The sequence below is a fragment of the Oncorhynchus nerka genome, linkage group LG7 (assembly GCF_034236695.1).
Source record: "Oncorhynchus nerka isolate Pitt River linkage group LG7, Oner_Uvic_2.0, whole genome shotgun sequence".
NCBI classification, from domain to species: domain Eukaryota; kingdom Metazoa; phylum Chordata; class Actinopteri; order Salmoniformes; family Salmonidae; genus Oncorhynchus; species Oncorhynchus nerka.
Genome location: NC_088402.1, coordinates 37,952,705 through 37,973,855, shown reverse-complemented (window position 1 = coordinate 37,973,855; position 21,151 = coordinate 37,952,705). Strand labels below are relative to the sequence as shown.

General features: G+C 43.5%; 1 protein-coding gene across 1 annotated transcript in view; it reads left to right on the top strand.

Annotated features, from left to right (window-relative positions):
* Window positions 1-18,168, top strand: part of LOC115131576 (piggyBac transposable element-derived protein 4-like) — a 32,807-nt gene extending 14,639 nt beyond the window's left edge. The window contains exon 3 of the mRNA XM_029663387.2: window positions 5,535-18,168. Coding sequence (XP_029519247.1) covers window positions 5,535-7,311 — 1,777 coding nt within the window. The 3' untranslated portion in view covers window positions 7,312-18,168. The remainder of the gene's footprint in view (window positions 1-5,534) is intronic.
* Window positions 18,169-21,151: the final 2,983 nt, after the last annotated feature.

The following is a 21,151-nucleotide window of genomic DNA, read 5'->3' as shown; positions in this document are numbered from 1 at the left end:
AAATAAGTTCAATTGCCATGGGGGGTACGAACCAAGCATCCAATTCGTAAAAGTCGTAATGCTGGTGAGGTACCGCCGCTCTAATATTACATACAGCCGGAAATAACTTTTGGATAACACAAACAATTTTGGGCTAATATTGTAAAAAATAACACAAAACTAAATACTGCAAAGTTGTTAGGAGTTACCATATCTGTCGGCGCCATCTTATGTGTATCATGTGACAACATTATCCCAAGCACCCCACAAATCTGGCATGTAGGGTGACAAGAAAGAAGCCATTACTCAAGAAAGCCTTGAATACCATTTGAATTATGCTTTGTTGTCTGACTAAACTAAAATTTAACTTGTGCGAAAAAAATGCAAAGCCTTACAGCACCATCCCTACTGTGAAGCATGGTGGTGGCAGCATCATGTTGTGGGGATGTTACTCACCAGGAAAATGAATGGAGCAAGAGAAGTCGGCTACATAGCCGTCATTGTATCAAAGATAATAGCGTAATTATCGTATTTCGTCGTCCTAACGTAGTCTACACTGCTATCTGCCCATCAGCTAGCTAGCTAGCCAGCTAGCAAACGTCCACCGTCTACCGAATAGCAGCACCGTAGAAACTATTACACTCAACTGAACGACTTGATTAGTGTAGTGTTAGCTAGCTACATAGTTGTCTTTGCTGTCTTCGTATCCAAGATAATTCTGTAGTTTAGAGTGTGTAGTTTTAGAGTGATTATCTTAATTTACCGAGGTTAGCTAGCCAGCTATTTGTCGTCCTTAACGTAGGAGACACTGCTAGCTAGCCAACAGCTAGCCAACGTCCACCTGAATAGAACTTCCGCACTCAACAACCCGGTCGCATTCCGCTTCGCTCCACAGGTAGTATCACATTTTCATTTTCATTTCATTACAGTACAACGGTTTGATTTGTTTGATCGTAGCTAGCTACATAGCTAGCTACATAGCCGTCTTTGTATCAAAGATAATTGTGTAGTCTAGAGCGATTTTCTAGGTTAGCTAGCCAGCTATTGTCGTTCTTTTAACGCAACGTAACGTAATCAACACTGCTAGCTAGCCAGCTAGCCCCGAATAGCAGCACTGTAGAAACTATTACACTCAACGGAACGACTTGATTAGTGTAGTGTCAACAACGCAGCCACTGCCAGCTAGCCTACTTCAGCAGTACTGTATCATTTTAATCATTTTAGTCAATAAGATTCTTGCTACGTAAGCTTAACCTCATAGTCCGCCCAAACCCGTATGCGGTAGCGTAACTACAGCCTCAAGCTCATTAGCATAACGCAACGTTAGCGATTTCTAAAAATCGCAAATGAAATGAAATAAATATGCCTGTTCTCAAGCTTATCCTTTTCTTAACAATCCTGTCGTCTCAGATTTTCAAAATATGCTTTAGAACCAGAGAAAATCACTAATTTGTGTAAGAGTGGTGATAGCTAGCTTAGCATTAGCGTTAGCATTTAGTACGCAACATATTCACAAAAACCAGCCAAGGAATCAAATAAAATAATTTACCTTTGAAGAACTTCAGATGTTTCAATGAGGAGACTCTCAGTTACATAGCAGATGTCCAGTTTTTCCTGAAAGATTCTTGTGTAGGACACATCGTTCCCTTTTGTTACTATGCATTTGGCTACCGAAACTAACCGAAAATTCAGTCACCTACATGTCGAACTTTTTTCCGAATTAACTCCATAATATCGACTGAAACATGGAAAACGTTGTTTGAATCAATCCTGAAGGTGGTTTGTCATATTTCTCTCCATTGAAAGCACCGTCCTTGTAGCCTGGTTTGTTCTGAGATTTGAATGGAAAAATACCGGGACCTGACTTTTGCGCACCAATTGCCACGCAGACACCAAGCGGGACACCTGGTAAATGTAGTCTCCAATGATCTTCCAATGATATGCCTACAAATACGTCACAATGCTGCAGAGACCTTGGGGAAACAAGAGAAAGAGTCCGTCCATTCCTGTCGCATTCACAGCCATATAAGGCGATCATGGAAAATGTAGCCTCAGAAATCCTGTGCATTTCCTGGTCGGTCATACATCTTGGTTTTGCCCGAAGCATTTGTTCTAAGGGACTCACAGTGAAAATCTTTGCATTTCTGGAAACGTAAGACTGTCTTCTTTCTAAAACTATCAATTCCAAGCATATTCGAGCATCTTTTCGTGACAAAATATTGCGCTTAAAACGGGCACGTCTTTTTATCCAAAAATGAAATACTGCCCCTAGAGTCTTAAGAGGTTAACTTTCTGAACATTCGAGACGTGTAGTCCACTTGTCATTCCAATCTCCTTTGCATTAGCGTAGCCTCTTCTGTAGCCTGTCAACTATGTGCCTGTCTATCCCTGTTCTCTCCTCTCTGCACAGACCATACAAACGCTCCACACCGCGTGGCCGCGGCCACCCTAATCTGGTGGTCCCAGCGCGCACGACCCACGTGGAGTTCCAGGTCTCCGGTAGCCTCTGGAACTGCCGATCTGCGGCCAACAAGGCAGAGTTCATCTCAGCCTATGCCTCCCTCCAGTCCCTCGACTTCTTGGCACTGACGGAAACATGGATCACCACAGACAACACTGCTACTCCTACTGCTCTCTCTTCGTCCACCCACGTGTTCTCGCACACCCCGAGAGCTTCTGGTCAGTGGGGTGGTGGCACCGGGATCCTCATCTCTCCCAAGTGGTCATTCTCTCTTTCTCCCCTTACCCATCTGTCTATCGCCTCCTTTGAATTCCATGCTGTCACAGTTACCAGCCCTTTCAAGCTTAATTGGGCTAGCCCTGAATACTGCCCCTTCTGGAGGAATTCGGCACCCATATAAACCATGATAAATTTTTGTCAAAAGTTGCTAGCACGCCCTCACGATTGCTGTAGACCTTTATAACATGTTAAGGCTTAATTATAAACATAGCTACACAGAACAGGGCTCCGGGCAGCCGAGCGGAAATGGAGGAAAACTCGCCTCCCTGCGGACCTGGCATCCTTTCACTCCCTCCTCTCTACATTTTCCTCTTCTGTCTCTGCTGCTAAAGCCACTTTCTACCACTCTAAATTCCAAGCATCTGCCTCTAACCCTAGGAAGCTCTTTGCCACCTTCTCCTCCCTCCTGAATCCCCCCCCCCCTCCCTCTCTGCAGATGACTTCGTCAACCATTTTGAAAAGAAGGTCGACGACATCCGATCCTCGTTTGCTAAGTGAAACGACACCGCTGGTTCTGCTCACACTGCCCTACCCTGTGCTCTGACCTCTTTCTCCCCTCTCTCTCCAGATGAAATCTCGCGTCTTGTGACGGCCGGCCGCCCAACAACCTGCCCGCTTGACCCTATCCCCTCCTCTCTTCCTCAGACCATTTCCGGAGACCTTCTCCCTTACCTCACCTCGCTCATCAACTCATCCCTGACCGCTGGCTACGTCCCTTCCGTCTTCAAGAGAGCGAGAGTTGCACCCCTTCTGAAAAAACCTACACTCGATCCCTCCGATGTCAACAACTACAGACCAGTATCCCTTCTTTCTTTTCTCTCCAAAACTCTTGAACGTGCCGTCCTTGGCCAGCTCTCCCGCTATCTCTCTCAGAATGACCTTCTTGATCCAAATCAGTCAGGTTTCAAGACTAGTCATTCAATTGAGACTGCTCTTCTCTGTATCACGGAGGCGCTCCGCACTGCTAAAGCTAACTCTCTCTCCTCTGCTCTCATCCTTCTAGACCTATCGGCTGCCTTCGATACTGTGAACCATCAGATCCTCCTCTCCACCCTCTCCGAGTTGGGCATCTCCGGCGCGGCCCACGCTTGGATTGCGTCCTACCTGACAGGTCGCTCCTACCAGGTGGCGTGGCGAGAATCTGTCTCCTCACCACGTGCTCTCACCACTGGTGTCCCCAGGGCTCTGTTCTAGGCCCTCTCCTATTCTCGCTATACACCAAGTCACTTGGCTCTGTCATAACCTCACATGGTCTCTCCTATCATTGCTATGCAGACGACACACAATTAATCTTCTCCTTTCCCCCTTCTGATGACCAGGTGGCGAATCGCATGTCTGGCAGACATATCAGTGTGGATGACGGATCACCACCTCAAGCTGAACCTCGGCAAGACGGAGCTGCTCTTCCTCCCGGGAAGGACTGCCCGTTCCATGATCTCGCCATCACGGTTGACAACTCCACTGTGTCCTCCTCCCAGAGCGCTAAGAACCTTGGCGTGATCCTGGACAACACCCTGTCGTTCTCAACTAACATCAAGGCGGTGGCCTGTTCCTGTAGGTTCATGCTCTACAACATCCGCAGAGTACGACCCTGCCTCACACAGGAAGCGGCGCAGGTCCTAATCCAGGCACTTGTCATCTCCCGTCTGGATTACTGCAACTCGCTGTTGGCTGGGCTCCCTGCCTGTGCCATTAAACCCCTACAACTCATCCAGAACGCCGCAGCCCGTCTGGTGTTCAACCTTCCCAAGTTCTCTCACGTCACCCCGCTCCTCCGCTCTCTCCACTGGCTTCCAGTTGAAGCTCGCATCCGCTACAAGTCCATGGTGCTTGCCTACGGAGCTGTGAGGGGAACGGCACCTCAGTACCTCCAGGCTCTGATCAGGCCCTACACCCAAACAAGGGCACTGCGTTCATCCACCTCTGGCCTGCTCGCCTCCCTACCACTGAGGAAGTACAGTTCCCGCTCAGCCCAGTCAAAACTGTTCGCTGCTCTGGCCCCCCAATGGTGGAACAAACTCCCTCACGACGCCAGGACAGCGGAGTCAATCACCACCTTCCGGAGACACCTGAAACCCCACCTCTTTAAGGAATAACTAGGATAGGATAAAGTAATCCTTCTCACCCCCCTTAAAAGATTTAGATGCACTATTGTAAAGTGGCTGTTCCACTGGATGTCATAAGGTGAATGCACCAATTTGTAAGTCGCTCTGGATAAGAGCGTCTGCTAAATGACTTAAATGTAAATGTAAGTCCTTGAGGAAAACCTGCTGCTCTCAGCAAGAAAGCTGAAGTTTACCTTTCAGCATGACAATGACCCGAAACACACAGCCAAAGTTAGTGGAGTGGCTCAGGAATAAAAAGGTAAATGTCCATGAGTGCCCCAGTCAGAGCCCCGACCTAAATCAAATCGAAAATGTGCTGTCCATCAATGCTCCCAAGGAACTTGACAGAGCTTGAACAGTTTTGTAAAAAATAATACATTGCCAAATCTAGGTGTGCAAAGTTGGTAGAGACCTTTCCCAACAGACTCACAGCTGTAACTGCTGCCAAAAGTGTGGAGTATGTTGTGTAGATAAGTGGGAAAAATCCCTATTTAAATGCATGAATCTCTGAGGCACTGACAACAAAATTTGAAAAAAGTTAGTGGGTGTAGACTTTCTATAGGCACTGTGTAGCTAGTTCTTGTCTTTTTAACCTTCAAGTTTTAAAGTGAATTGAAGTCCAATACCGATGGCAATAGCTGTCGCTCAGTTGGAAGTGTTGTGCAAAACATGTTTGCTGAATTGATAATTACTCATGTTTCTTTTCATAGTGTTAAAACGGATGAAGATGAAGCCCCACTGCTGAGCACCTTGCATCCAGACCAACAGCGTAGCCCGTCAGTGAATTTGTCAACAAAGAACTATTCTCCACGTAAAAGAGTGCCGGCCTCACCCTCATTAAAGTCCAAAGTACCACGTCTCTCAACCCCAAGAAAAAACTCTCGCTTACCACACAGAACAACCGAGTCAGATCAGCCATGGAAAACAGAGGAACACCCTGATGAGGGTCCTCAACCTTTGAGATTTTGTCCAAGCAGACCTCCTGGACCTCAAGTAGATCCCTCAGCCATGTACTCACCGTTAGACTTATTTCAAATGTTTTTTACAAAAGTCACGGTCAGAACCCTCTGCGACAATACAAATAGACAAGCGGCTAGAAACATTGGTAGGGGCAAAAAGTTTAAGTGGATAGATATAACTGTGAAGGAGTTTTACAAATTCATTGGATTGGTCTTCTTTACTGCTCTGGTTAAGACAAGAGCTATCAGTGATTACTGGATAACAAACTCCATCTTCTCAATTCCGTTTCCAGCTACTGTGATGAACAGGGATAGATACAGAATCATATCATGGAACATTCACATGAGTGATCCTGATGAGGATGCTGTCAATGACAGTAAAAAGGGCACTCCTGAATATGATAGGCTATTTCGGCTCAAACCATTAATGAATGACATTCGTCATGCCTGCATGTCCTGTTTCCACCCACATAGAAACCTGGCTGTAGATGAACGGATGGTGGCATCAAAAGCAAGAAATGGGTTGATTGAATATATCAAGTCAAAGCCCACTAAATTTGGCTTTAAGATTTTTGTGTTAGCTGACTCCAGCAATGGCTATACAGTGGACTATGCTGTGTATATCGGTAAAAACACGTTTCCCGTTGGCTTTGGAATTTGTCACGATTCAGTGATGTCCCTCGTAAGGCCCTCTGTTCTTGGCTCAGGTTACCACGTGTATCTTGACAACTACTTCTCCAGCCCAAAATTATTCAAGGACTTATTTGATATGAAAATGGGAGCGTGTGGTACCATGAGGGAAGGCAGATTGGGCTTCCCAAGATCAGAAGAAAATGCGCTGACCAAGAAATCCCCAAGAGGATCTTTACGGTGGATAAGGGAGGGCTCCCTGCTCTTTGTGAAGTGGAAGGATGCCCGGGAAGTGTCAATGGGTACCACCATTCATCAAGCGTATGGAGGGGAGACAATAAAAAGGAAACGCAAGAATAAGGATGGCAAATGGTCTCACGAGTCAATTCCAGTACCCACCCCAATTCTAGAATACAATAAAAACATGGGAGGTGTTGACTTATCTGACCAACTGATTACTTACTTCTCAGCCCACCGCAAAACAATGAAGTGGTACCGAACATTGTTCTACCATTTTGTGGACATAGCGACTACTAACAGCTACATCATTCACAAGGATCTGTGTAAAGTGAACAAGATGCAGCCCATGACCCACAAAGAATTCACACAAGCGCTCGTGGCCCAGCTCTGTGAGGTGTCCATTGAGACTCAGTCCAAGCCGACAAACACTGGACATACACCTGTCCCGATCAAGCCTGTGGCAGACAAAAGCAAGAGAAGTTCTGCAGGACGAAAGCGATGCGAACTCTGCAAGAAATCGGGACACTCCAAAGACACTCCCTGGAAGTGCAATGAGTGTGGCGTACCACTTTGTGTCATTCCAGACAGAAATTGCTTTCATGATTGGCACAACCTTGAGGGAATGGCCCCAGTTGAGTATCAGTCTTCGGACACTTGAGTAAAGCTGTAAGACTTGTGCAGCTATATCCTATCCATCGTAGATGAGGAGTGCTGTTGGATCTGTGCCTTTATTGCAAATTTTAGTGTATTTAAACAAAATGCTGCTCTTTTTCTATTTTGACTTTTGATAGGAGTAATACTTTTGTGTTGTTTTTCCAAGATAATGGATATCAGGCCAAAAATTTGTCAATAGGGAAAGGCTAAATACAGTGGGGAGAGCAAGTATTTGATACACTGCCGATTTTGTAGTTTTTCCTACTTACAAAGCATGTAGAGGTCTGTAATTTTTTATCATAGGTACACTTCAACTGAGAGACAGTATCTAAAAATCCAGAAAATCACATTGTATGATTTTTAAGTAATTAATTTGCATTTTATTGCATGACATAAGTATTTGATCACCTACCAACCATTAAGAATTCTGGCTCTCACAGACCTGTTAGTTTTTCTTTAAGAAGCCGTCCTGTTCTCCACTCATTACCTGTATTAACTGCAACTGTTTGAACTCGTTACCTGTATAAAAGACACCTGTCCACACACTCATTCAAACAGACTCCAACCTCTCCACAATGGCCAAGACCAGAGAGCTGTGTAAGGACATCAGGGGTACAATTGTAGACCTGCACAGGGCTGGGATGGGCTACAGGACAATAGGCAAGCAGCTTGGTGAGAAGGCAACAACTGTTGGCGCAATTATTAGAAAATGGAAGAAGTTCAAGATGACGGTCAATCACCCTCAGTCTGGGGCACCATGCAAGATCTCCCCTCGTGGGGCATCAATGATCATGAGGAAGGTGAGGGATCAGCCCAGAACTACACGGCAGGACCTGGTCAATGACCTGAAGAGAGCTGGGACCAGTCTCAAAGAAAACCATTCGTAACACACTACGCCGTCATGGATTAAAATCCTGCAGCGCACGCAAGGTCCCCCTGCTCAAGCCAGCGCATATCCAGGCCCGTCTGAAGTTTGCCAATGACCATCTGGATGATCCAGAGGAGGAATGGGAGGAGGTCATGTGGTCTGATGAGACAAAAATATAGCTTTTTGGTCTAAACTCCACTCGCTGTGTTTGGAGGAAGAAGGATGAGTACAACCCCAAGAACACCATCCCAACCGTGAAGCATGGAGGTGGAAACATCATTCTTTGGGGATGCTTTTCTGCAAAGGGGACAGGACGACTGCACCGTATTGAGGGGAGGATGGATGGGGCCATGTATCATGAGATCTTGGCCAACAACCTCCTTCCCTCAGTAAGAGCATTGAAGATGGGTCGTGGCTGGGTCTTCCAGCATGACAACGACCTGAAACACACAGCCAGGGCAACTAAGGAGTGGCTCCGTAAGAAGCATCTCACGGTCCTGGAGTGGCCTAGCCAGTCTCCAGACCTAAACCCAAAAGAAAATCTTTGGATGGAGCTGAAAGTCCGTATTGCCCAGCGACAGCCCCGAAACCTGAAGGATCTGGAGAAGGTCTGTATGGAGGACTTGGCCAAAATCCCTGCTGCAGTGTGTGCAAACCTGGAACTACAGGAAACGTATGATCTCTGTAATTGCAAACAAAGGTTTCTGTACCAAATATTAAATTCTGCATTTCTGATGTATCAAATACTTATGTCATGCAATAAAATGCTAATTAATTACTTAAAAATCATACAATGTGATTTTCTGGATTTTTGTTTTAGATTCCGTCTCTCACAGTTGAAGTGTACCTATGATAAAAAATTACAGACCTCTACATGCTTTGTAAGTAGGAAAACCTGCAAAATCAGCAGTGTATCAAATACTTGTTCTCCCCACTGTATATGGTTTTTGGGATGTACTATTTGTAAATAACTTGTGTTATTAACTTGTGCTGTTTTTCTTCAGCAATATTGTGTTCTGGTATTCTAGTGTGTCATTAAATCCTGCATGACTCTGCACACACCTTCACACCATTTCCGTTTGATCACAATTATCTTTATCAGATTACATGGCCTGACTTTTTCCACTATGTAATCGCTCAATTTGAGTCAAGTGAAGGTGTTTTAAAATGTACTGTACTGGTCAATGATGTGGAGTTTAAACAAATTGCAACCCTATGGCTCATAATGTGGTGAGGCTACTATGACTAACAATGTATTTTCAGATGTGAAAGAATCAACCTCAAAATAACCCAGCTTTTATCCCTCTGTTTTACTGTCATAATTTTTTTTAAACGTACTTCATGCAAGAGTAGTTATTACAAGAAACTTCCTCTACGATGAACCAACCTTTAATATTATTTGTTGAGTTTCTCTTTTCTACTGTGTAGTAATGGTTATTTTGTTTTACCAAAAAGGTTCTACTCCAAAATACCACGCCACCCGCTTGCACGTAGATCAACGGAGTTAAGCTCGTAGTAAGCCTTTGGGAATCCCCGGTGTTTGATGCATGCCGTTTGGTGCTACGCAGACCTGGTGGCGATCGCGAGACAGAGGGAGTTTTGATGTAGAACGTTTGCCTGATGAAGTCATGCTAGAAGGGAGAAGTGTGCAGGAGGGTATGGGTACAGCCATCAGTGGTACAGAGAGACCGGAACAGTTTGTGCTTTAGTAAGGTTGGCTTCTTGGAGTTTATTGCCATGGTCATTAATTGTATCACACAGATGGAAAGGAAATCTCAGAAGATTGAATTGGTGGTAGCAGCAGCAGTAGAGAAGTTTTTGGGTATCAGAGATTTTAGTGTAGAAGAGCTAGAGGTGGTTTTGAGAGAAGGGTGTAGGATCTGTTGGGGCCAAAGTAGTGGGAAGGTGTGTTGGGCATAGTGGTATTGTGTGTGTATATATAAGGGCTGTTAGATGGTGGTACAACCCCCCCCATTTTCCTTGTATGTAATATTTTACAAATGTGCAATGCACTTTCCAAACTGAAAGGCAGGAAAGCCACACGAAGAAAACAGAAATAGGAACAAAGAAATCAGGATTACCGTTCTCCTAGCAGCAGGCTATTATGCTGGTAGCACAAGTGCGGTTTTCTTTATTCCAAAATAAGATTCCCCTGAAAAGACATGTTAAACTTGGGGAATATCAATTTTTTACAGTGCCTTGCGAAAGTATTCGGCCCCCTTGAACTTTGCGACCTTTTGCCACATTTCAGGCTTCAAACATAAAGATATAAAACTGTATCTTTTTGTGAAGAATCAACAACAAGTGGGACACAATCATGAAGTGGAACGACATTTATTGGATATTTCAAACTTTTTTAACAAATCAAAAACTGAAAAATTGGGAGTGCAAAATTATTCAGCCCCTTTACTTTCAGTGCAGCAAACCCTCCAGAAGTTCAGTGAGGATCTCTGAATGATCCAATGTTGACCTAAATGACTAATGATGATAAATACAATCCACCTGTGTGTAATCAAGTCTCCGTATAAATGCACCTGCACTGTGATAGTCTTAGCGGTCCGTTAAAAGCGCAGAGAGCATCATGAAGAACAAGGAACACACCAGGCAGGTCCGAGATACTGTTGTGAAGAAGTTTAAAGCCGGATTTGGATACAAAAACATTTCCCAAGCTTTAAACATCCCAAGGAGCACTGTGCAAGCGATAATATTGAAATGGAAGGAGTATCAGACCACTGCAAATCTACCAAGACCTGGCCGTCCCTCTAAACGTTCAGCTCATACAAGGAGAATACTGATCAGAGATGCAGCCAAGAGGCCCATGATCACTCTGGATGAACTGCAGAGATCTACAGCTGAGGTGGGAGACTCTGTCCATAGGACAACAATCAGTCGTATATTGCACAAATCTGGCCTTTATGGAAGAGTGGCAAGAAGAAAGCCATTTCTTAAAGATATCCATCAAAAGTGTTGTTTAAAGTTTGCCACAAGCCACCTGGGAGACACACCAAACATGTGGAAGAAGGTGCTCTGGTCAGATGAAACCAAAATTGAACTTTTTGGCAACAATGCAAAACGTTATGTTTGGCGTAAAAGCAACACAGCTCATCACCCTGAACACACCATCCCCACTGTCAAACTTGGTGGTGGCAGCATCATGGTTTGGGCCTGCTTTTCTTCAGCAGGGACAGGGAAGATGGTTAAAATTGATGGGAAGATGGATGGAGCCAAATACAGGACCATTCTGGAAGAAAACCTGATGGAGTCTGCAAAAGACCTGAGACTGGGACGGATATTTGTCTTCCAACAAGACAATGATCCAAAACATAAAGCAAAATCTACAATGGAATGGTTCAAAAATAAACATATCCAGGTGTTAGAATGGCCAAGTCAAAGTCCAGACTTGAATCCAATCGAGAATCTGTGGAAAGAACTGAAAACTGCTGTTCACAAATGCTCTCCATCCAACCTCACTGAGCTCGAGCTGTTTTGCAAGGAGGAATGGGAAAAAATGTCAGTCTCTCGATGTGCAAAACTGATAGACATACCCCAAGCGACTTACAGCTGTAATCGCAGCAAAAGGTGGCGCTACAAAGTATTAACTTAAGGGGGCTGAATAATTTTGCATGCCCAATTTTTCAGTTTTTGATTTGTTAAAAAAGTTTGAAATATCCCATAAATGTTGTTCCACTTCATGATTGTGTCCCACTTGTTGATTCTTCACAAAAAAATACAGTTTTATCTTTGTTTGAAGCCTGAAATGTGGCAAAAGGTCGCAAATTTCAAGGGGGCCGAATACTTTCGCAAGGCACTGTATGTTTTTGCACTCCAGTGCAGTAGAACGTTTTATCCAAAACATTGCTACCACCTTTAGAAAAAATAAGTTGATCATTTGTTGAATTCATACAATTTCTTTAAAAAGTGAACACAAACACTGGTATGGTCATGTAGGCTATATATTTTTTTTAAATACACTTTTGATAAAACACATGTTATTGGAATTACTCAATAGATACTGCAACATTTTTATTGGTCTCTGTATTAAATGGGTTTAATACAGAGTGCTGCTGGTGACTCCTTATTCCATTCACTGCAGTGCAATACATGGTACATTATATGGGATACTTGTATGTAAAGCACTTTACTACTGGTCTCATAAATTGGGGTGGGAAATACTCAGTCGGGTCTTTACTAACCAAATATGGTTAGTTTTGACATGGCTTGCTGCTGGCTTTTTACTCCGGCCCCACCATAGCCCCAATAAAATAAAAAAACGGTACATGGGATACTTAATAGCTTGTAGAGAGAACTTATCTACCTGTCTCCGATACAGTGGGGTGGGATATACTCAGTAGGCTCTCTACTAACCAAATGTGTAGTTTTTCAACTAATAGTTGAACCAAGTCCTATTTCAGACAGGTAGAAAAGGACGCTATACAAGTGTTATATAAATAATCTAATATCAAGCATTACTAGCAGACCAAAGCTCTGGTTAAACCGGATGCCCTCAGATAACTCTGGGCCCAGTGTCCTCAGTCAAGTTTAGAGCCTACGTGCAATAACATGATTATCCGAAGGACACACAGCTGCCATCACGCAAATATACTCCCCTGTAACTACAAAGATCAGCCTGCAACACTAACGAGCTTAGAGTGCCAAACTATCTCACTGACATTGAACCCTACATGCACTCCTGCATAAACAGGAAACACCTGAGCCTAAAGCAGACATTACCAGTCCCTAAATCCACGCTTCCTTGACACACATACATCTCATGAGCAACGCACACTCACACTCCACCCCCCCCCCTACTGGTCGGGTGACGTGAGCAAAGAACTCTGCTGTGCACCAATGGGGCTCCAGCTCTGGCTAGAGCAGGCCCGCCTCCAACTCTTCAGGACCAGTCAGAAGACCAACACGACGAGACTACACCTACATTATTCTGTGTATACATTCTGTTGTAAACTCTGGCTGGGCAGCCTAATTATTCTGACTCCTCACAGAGTCATATTGCTTAGGTCCGTGCACGATGTAGGACAAGATATCTTTGACTCAATAAACTGCCTTTTTGATACACCTGATTACAACTCTGTCCAGCGTCGTTGTTTTGCATTCCCTCTCCAGTATGTAAACACTAACACTATACAAGTCGATATGTGTCCCATGTAGTCTATTACAGTGTATTGCATTGAGGACTATGGAGGGCAGGGTTCCCACGGGTCCTTGAAATCCTTGAAAGTTTGTGAATTTGAGAGAAAATAAATCAAGGCCTTGAAAGTTTTTTGAAATAGACATGGGTTGTTGAAAGTGCTTGAATTTATATATTTTGTGCAAGAATAGAAATTGAAGTTCTTTAGATTTAAAAAAACAACTTAACATCAGTAATAGGCTACGCCGCTGTCTGCATGTGTGTCTCCCGCTGTCTCTGCGTCCCTTATTTCACGAGCCACCTGCCTCTGAGAGAGTGCGACGGTCACGTGCGTGCAAGAGTGATTGAAGTTGAATAAATCAGGTTAAACAGCTCAAGCTAACGTTAAGTGAAGCTTCAGCTATGCCTGGAAAATGTAAATTCCTCGACAAGTGGCTCACCAAAAACTGGCTTGTTAAAGAACCGCTATGCAGAGTGTTAGATTTGCGTCAATTCGAATATGGTATCAGAATAAATATGACAATGAGTCACCGATTGTATACTATGTATTTTTTATTAGCTAAGCAATAAGTGGTAAATGCAATTTTCATATATACGGGCTCTCTGTCCCACCTCGCAGGGCAAACAGAGAACTGACTTGTTCTTGACAAAGATATTATAAATATACCCTGACAGAAATAGTTCCTGCTTCTGAGCCGGCCTGTCAGAGTAGAGACTGGGCATGGTTTAAACTCACCCAGCCTATCGTTGATTGTTGGCGCAGAGGCTGGTCCCAGCCCCCTAAGCGCTTCAGTTGATAGATGTAACTGTTGCTGTGAAGAATATCTATGCGCTCATGCTCAATACCGTTATCTCGCACCTGGCTCCTGTTATCTAACAAAAGACCGTTTGTTCTCGCATCACTATGTCCTGAATGTGCCTCCCCAACTCATTGCACAGTCCCTGTCTTCATGTTATTCTATATTTGTCCATCATGAGAAAGGCCCATGGCCCTGAAACTGTAAACAATGTTTCAAGTCAGCTATGTTGCAAAACACATACACACATCCACACAAGCCAACAGCAGATAATATTCAATCACATATATGGTAACGGGCTATAGTGCATAACACAGAATCCTCATAAGAGCCTGCAGAAACACGCCATGGGCGAAGCAGCTCTGACGAGCTACGCTGCTAGAGCATCACACAGGCAGTGTTGCCAACTTAGTGACTTTGTCGCTATATTTAGTGAGTATTCAGATCCCTCTAGCGACACATTTTCAAAAAAATCGACTAGCGACTTTTCCTGATGTTATTGGAGACTTTTGGAGACTGACGTGGAAGCATGTATAGTTCTTACTCTTCTCAACGAGCAGCGGATGCTACCGTGGGCCCCACCCCGTCCCAAAACACTCAAAGGCGGCCCAGTCCTCACGCAGCAGTCCCTCCCAGCTGCAGTCAGAGCATTAGATGTTTACCCCTCCGCGCCCAGACTGCAAATTAATTGCGCATATGGGAAGCCGCCGCTGGCTGATCCTGCCCTGGCTTACATTCAGGGAGGGATGTAAATGTAAAATGTTCTTTGTCTAAAATAAATCACTGCATTTGACTCACACAGCCTTAGTCACTTACTCACCTTGTCCACTGTGTGTGTGCCTCTGTGACATAAGCTACACATCTAGCTGGCTAGCTCATCATGTCCCAGTCTAAACTGTACACTCAAAAATACAGAAAGGAGTGGGAATCAAACCCTGAATTCAAAGGCTGGTTGAAGCCGTTTATTGGAGGTGATACACGGGCCTATTGCCTGTATTGTAAGGCTGATTTCTACGCCAAACTTAGTGATGTAAAAAAAATACATGACAACTCAAAAACATACTCAAAAGGCAAAGCCTTATAACAGTTCCACCCAATTTATAGTTAATAAAATTGACTGCAAAAAAGGCTGAGGCCACCATGGCATTAGCTATCGCTGAACACATTGGAGAAGCATGTAGAGCTGCTTTCTCAGACTCCACTGCTGCAACCCACTTCAAAATGCACAGGTCAAAGTGCACAGAAATTATGAATGGTGTTCTAGCACCATACTTTCTGAAAAAGTTGGTCGCAGATGTGGGTAACAAGCGTTTCAGCCTCCTACTCGATGAGTCCACAGATGTAAGTGTTTCTAAGTACCTAGGGGTGTGATAACTTTAGTGACACCAAGCAGACAATTGTATCACCATTTCTGGGGCTTGTTGAGTTGGAGGGAGGAGATGCCAAATCTATAGCCCGTGCTGTTGTGGCTTTCCTCGAAGTGTCATCTATCCTGGGGATAGGGACTGCCTCATGCCTCACTGAAAACAATGGACATGTATAACATACCGTACTCATTGAAGTAAATTGCATATATTGCAATGTAATACATTAAGAGCATGCATGCATAAAATAAACTTACTTTGATCTTGTCACTGCAGATTGGACATTTGTATCCAGCTACAAAATCGGCTAACAAAATAACTAGAAATGACATCACTGTGTCTCTAAATTTACGTAATGTCATTTCTAGGTTTTCTGTCACTTTGTCCCTCAGATTTTGGCCTCAGACCTGAAGGTAGTTGTACATATTTGTGCTAGGATACAGACAAAGAAAAATGATTGGCTTGACAACATTACACGGGATTGAGATCTATCAGTATTGTTCGTGGAATTTATATAGGGGTGGCCATCACAATAATATAGGGATATATAGTCCTCAGGGGCTATTTGTACCATGTTAAGGATGAAATCCTCTCCCCAAGGCCTCCCGAGTGGTGCAGCGGTCTAAGGCACTGCATCGCAGTGCTAGGAGCGTCACTACAGACCCGGGTTGTATCACGGCCGTGATTCGGAGTCCCATAGGGCAATGCACAATTGACCCAGCATTAGGGGAGGGTTTGGCCGGGGGGGCTTTACTTGGCTCATCGCGCTCTAGCGACTTCTTGTGGCTTGCCGGGCGCCTGCAGGCTGACTTCAGTTGTCAGTTGAACAGTGTTTCCTCTGACACATTGGTGTGGCTGGCTTCCGGGTTTAGCTAGTGGGTGTTTGGCGAAGGGTGGTTTGGCGGGTCATGTTTCAGAGGACGCATGACTCGACCTTTGCCTCCCTAGTCCGTCGGGGAGTCACAGCAATGAGACAAGATTGAAATTGGGGAGAAAAAGGGGGTAATAGGAAAAAAAGAAATCCTCTCCCCCTCATATCGTGTTGAAGCACGCTGTGCATCTGAGTTGGTGGTCTTTGAGAGATAGAAGATGAAGAATCTCAAATCAAGTTCATATGGGTATCTAAGGTCACAGTCCCAGAGCCTACCGCTCGCACGTCACCTTCCAGTTGGACATCTGCCACAGGCACATACACTGGCACAGGAGGGGTAAACAAGGAGTATATCATTTGACTCCTGAAACAACTGTGGTGCCGCTGTGACATATTGTTCCGGTAACAAAAAGTGAAATACAATCACAATCAGATTACACACAGTGAGATGTGTACTGGATCATATACATATGTGATATGGCATTGGTTGAACACTATGGGACTAATGTATTGTTTTGCCATGTCTTGCATATAAGACTGACAACAAAGTGATACATTTTTAGCCACTGGAATCTCAAATAGCACCTGTCCAGTAGAAATAGCCATTTTACAAACAAGTCAGGGTTTGGGTTGCATACTGCATGTTTGACATTTCATCATCCCTTCACTTATTTTGACGATTCTATATTTGTCGGTTTCCATCAGAAATTGGGTGGTGGAGAATGGAATTAGTTAAATTTTCTAGAATAGAAAAACAAATGGTGACAAAGGGCATAACACCAGTTACATTATTCCGCCCTATTTCAAATTAATTGAACCATTAACTCTGTGTGCCATTTTCTGGTATAGCTGTGATCTGTAAAATAAAACATAAATCTGGTAGCATGTAGTAGGGACACATTTGGTTCCTGGGGTTGTACTTTGCAGAAGTGTCAAAAGGATTAACATTTAAGGAGGCAATAAACAATTAACTCCTACCCATGTCCCTTCCGCTGGAGTGCACATGCACTATATTGAGCTGGACTTCATTAAATTCCCTGATGCTCTCGCAGTTGTAAGGGACTGCTAATTCCTATGTAGGTGACATTACATTACTATTAATTCCTATGTAGGTGACATTACACTACTATAGCTGAGACAACGTATTTTCATAGTAAAACAGGTTGGGCCCCATACAGGATATCTCTCACACACACACTCACTTAAATCATCCACAACACTGTCACAACAGGATACTCCTAGCCACAGGTGCTAGCCGTCAGTTCGGCCACAACTCCCCTGAAGATAGGGACGCACACACATTACACACGGACTCTCGAGGACAGGACAGGGACGCATACGTTCTTACACACTGACCCCAGAAGACAGGGACGACGCACATACAGTACACACATAGCTGCCGAGGACACCCAGATAAGACACCCACAGATTGGCAGAAAGCCTAGATTTAGAGACAAACTAGCACACACACATAATCTCCCTCCCAGCCGAACATTGTGTGACTGAAGATAGCGCACACACCAAATCTCCTTTTCAGCTAAACATGGTGTGACGACCAAGAACAGGCATGGCAGAACTCTACGATGACGGACAGACAACTGAGCCAATGCCGGATGACTACACCCCAGCCTGATCCAATCCGAAGATCCGATCTCCTAGAAATCAACCTACTTTCTGTTCTGTATATGAAGCTTGTACTCACTGTTAGCAAGGTTCCTTTCTGCTAGTCTCTGATGAGCTAACAGAGGGGCCCGTATATACGCTGTACCAGATATCTTCACTCTGAATAAACCTGTCGCTTGTCGTACAATCTACCACCTTATCTGCATCGATCCTTGACCGACTCACCCTTTATCATATCCCATTATCAACACAGTCCAGTCTTGCTGAACTCTATGTTGATTACAAAGTAGAGGAATAACTCATTTGTCATACCGACATACAGTACCAGTCAAATGTTTAGACACACCTAATCATTCAAGAGTGGTTTCTTTATTATTTACATTTTCTACATTGTAGAATAATAGTGACGACATCAAAACTATGAAATAACACATATGGAATCATGTAGTAACCAAAAAAGTGTTAAACAAATTAAAACAATGTTTTAGATTTTAGATTATTGAAAGTAGCCACCATTTGCCTTGATGAAAGCTCTGCACACTCTTAGCATTCTCTCAACCAGCTTCACCTGGAATTTTTTCCAACAGTCTTGAAGGAGTTCCCACATATGGTGAGCACTTTTGGCTGATTTTCCTTCCCTCTGCGGTCCAAATCATCCCAAACCATCTCAATTGGGTTGAGGTTGGGTGATTATGGAGGCCAGGTCATCTGATGCAGCACTCCATCACTCTCATTCTTGGTCAGATAGCCCTTACACAGCCTGAAGGTGTATTGGGTCATTATCCTGTTTAAAAACAAATGATAGTCCCACTAAGCACAAACCAGATGGGATGGCGTATCGCTGCATGATGCTGTGGTAGACATGCTGGTTAAGTGTGCCTTGAATTTGAAATAAATCACAGACAATGTCACCATTAAAGCACACCTCCTCCATGCTTCATGATAGGAACCACACATGCGGAGATCATCTGTTCAACTACTCTGTGTCTCACAAAGACACGGCAGTTGGAACAGAAAATCTCAAATTTGGACTCATTCTACCGAAGGATAGTTTTCCACCAGTATAATGTTCATTGCTCCTGTTTCTTGGCCCAAGCACGTCTCTTCTTATTATCGGTGTCCTTTAGTAGGGGTTTCTTTGCAGCAATTCGACCATGAATGCCTGATTCACACAGTCTCCTCTGAACAGTTGATGTTGAGATGTGTCTATTACTTGAACTCTGTCAAGCATTTATTTGGCCTGCAATTTCTTAGGCTGGTAAATCGAATGAATTTATTCTCTGCAGCAGAGGTAACTCTGGGTCCTCATGAGAGCCAGTTTCATCATAGTGCTTGATGGTTCTTGCAACTGCACTTGAAGACATTTTCAAAGTTCTTGAAATTTTCCAGATTGACTGACCTTCATGTCTTAACCTGTTGCTTCTACTCGGGACGCTTGCGTCCCAACTAGAGCTCTGGAAATGCAAATGCGCTACGCTAAATGCTAATAGTATTAGTTAAAACTCAAAAGTTCATTAAAATACACATGCAGGGTATCGAATTAAAGCTACACTCGTTGTGAATCCAGGCAACAAGTCAGATTTTTAAAATGCTTTTCGGCGAAAGCATGAGAAGCTATTATCTGATAGCATGCAACACCCCAAAAGACCCACAGGGGACGTAAACAAAATAATTAGCATTTCGGCGTTACACAAACCGCACAATAAAATAGAAAACATTCATTACCTTTCACCATCTTCTTTGTTGGCACTCCTAGATGTCCCATAAACACTATTTGGGTCTTTATTTCGATTAAATCGGTCCATATAAAGCCTAGATATCGTTATATGTAGACTGTGTGATAAACTAAAAAAACATTGTTTCAAAACGTAACGTCATTTTTTAAAATTCAAAAAGTCGACGATAAACTTTCACAAAACACTTCGAAATACGTTTGTAATGCAACTTTAGGTATTAGTAAACGTTAATAAGCGATAAAATTCACCAGGAGGCGATGTAAAGATCATTAGCTGTCCGTCTGGAAAAATGTCCGGCTAGAAACTCAACGAAAATATCCGGTCCTAGACCGGAGGAGATACAGTGTCCTGTATGTGTTTGACCAAGAAAAAACTCGAAGGGAAATGACAAGACTCTAGACACCGTGTGGAAGCTGTAGGTACTGCAACCTCAGTCAATTAATTGTGGTTCACGTTTATCAATGGGTTCAAGTAGCGCATGGATATATTTTCCCATTTTCAGTGATCAGTTTTTCCTGTGCTTTTCGATGTAAATGCCGTTCTGGTAAAGCCACAGCAGTGATTTAACCAGTTTTTTAAACGTCTGAGTGTTTTCTATCCACACAGACTAAGCAAATGCATATACTATATTCCTGGCATGAGTAGCAGGGCGCTGAAATGTTGCGCGATTTTTAACAGAATGTTCAAAAAAGTAGAGGGTCGACTTAAGAGGTTAAAGTAATGATTGACTGTCATTTCTCTTTGCTTATTTGAGCTGTTCTTGCCATAATATGGACTTTTCCCTAATAGGGCTATCTTCTGTATACCACCCCTACCTTGTCACAACACAACTGATTGGCTCAAACACATTAATAAGGAAAGAAATTCCACAAATTCTCTTTTAACAAGGCACACCTGTTAATTGAAATGCATTCCAGGTGTCTACCTCATGAAGCTGGTTGAGAGAATGACAAAATTATTCAAAGGGTGGCTACTTTGAATAATCTCAAATATATTTTGATTTGTATAACACTTTTTTGGTTACTACACGATTCCATGTGTTATTTCATAGCTGTGATGTCTTCACTGTTATTATACAATGTAGAAAATAGTAAAAATAACTAAAATCCTGCAATGAGTAGGTGTGTCCAAACTTTTAACTGACACTCAAGAAAAGAGAGTATAATACCATCAAAAGATGGGTCGACGTGGGGAAAGAAAGCTATAATGTGCCTCCTTTGGTGGTCATTACATGTGCACATGTGAAGCCTTTTACTGTCCTCACTAAACATGTTGCTGATAATGGCAAACTCCTCCGTCTTTAAACAAAAGAAAGACCATCTTAGACACACACCTAGAGGAAATAAGAACACACAATACCATGTTGTCAGCTAAATGAAGAAGTGTAATCGAACATGGTACTCACATGAAGACGCTGTGTTAAGTTGTTGAATGTGGAA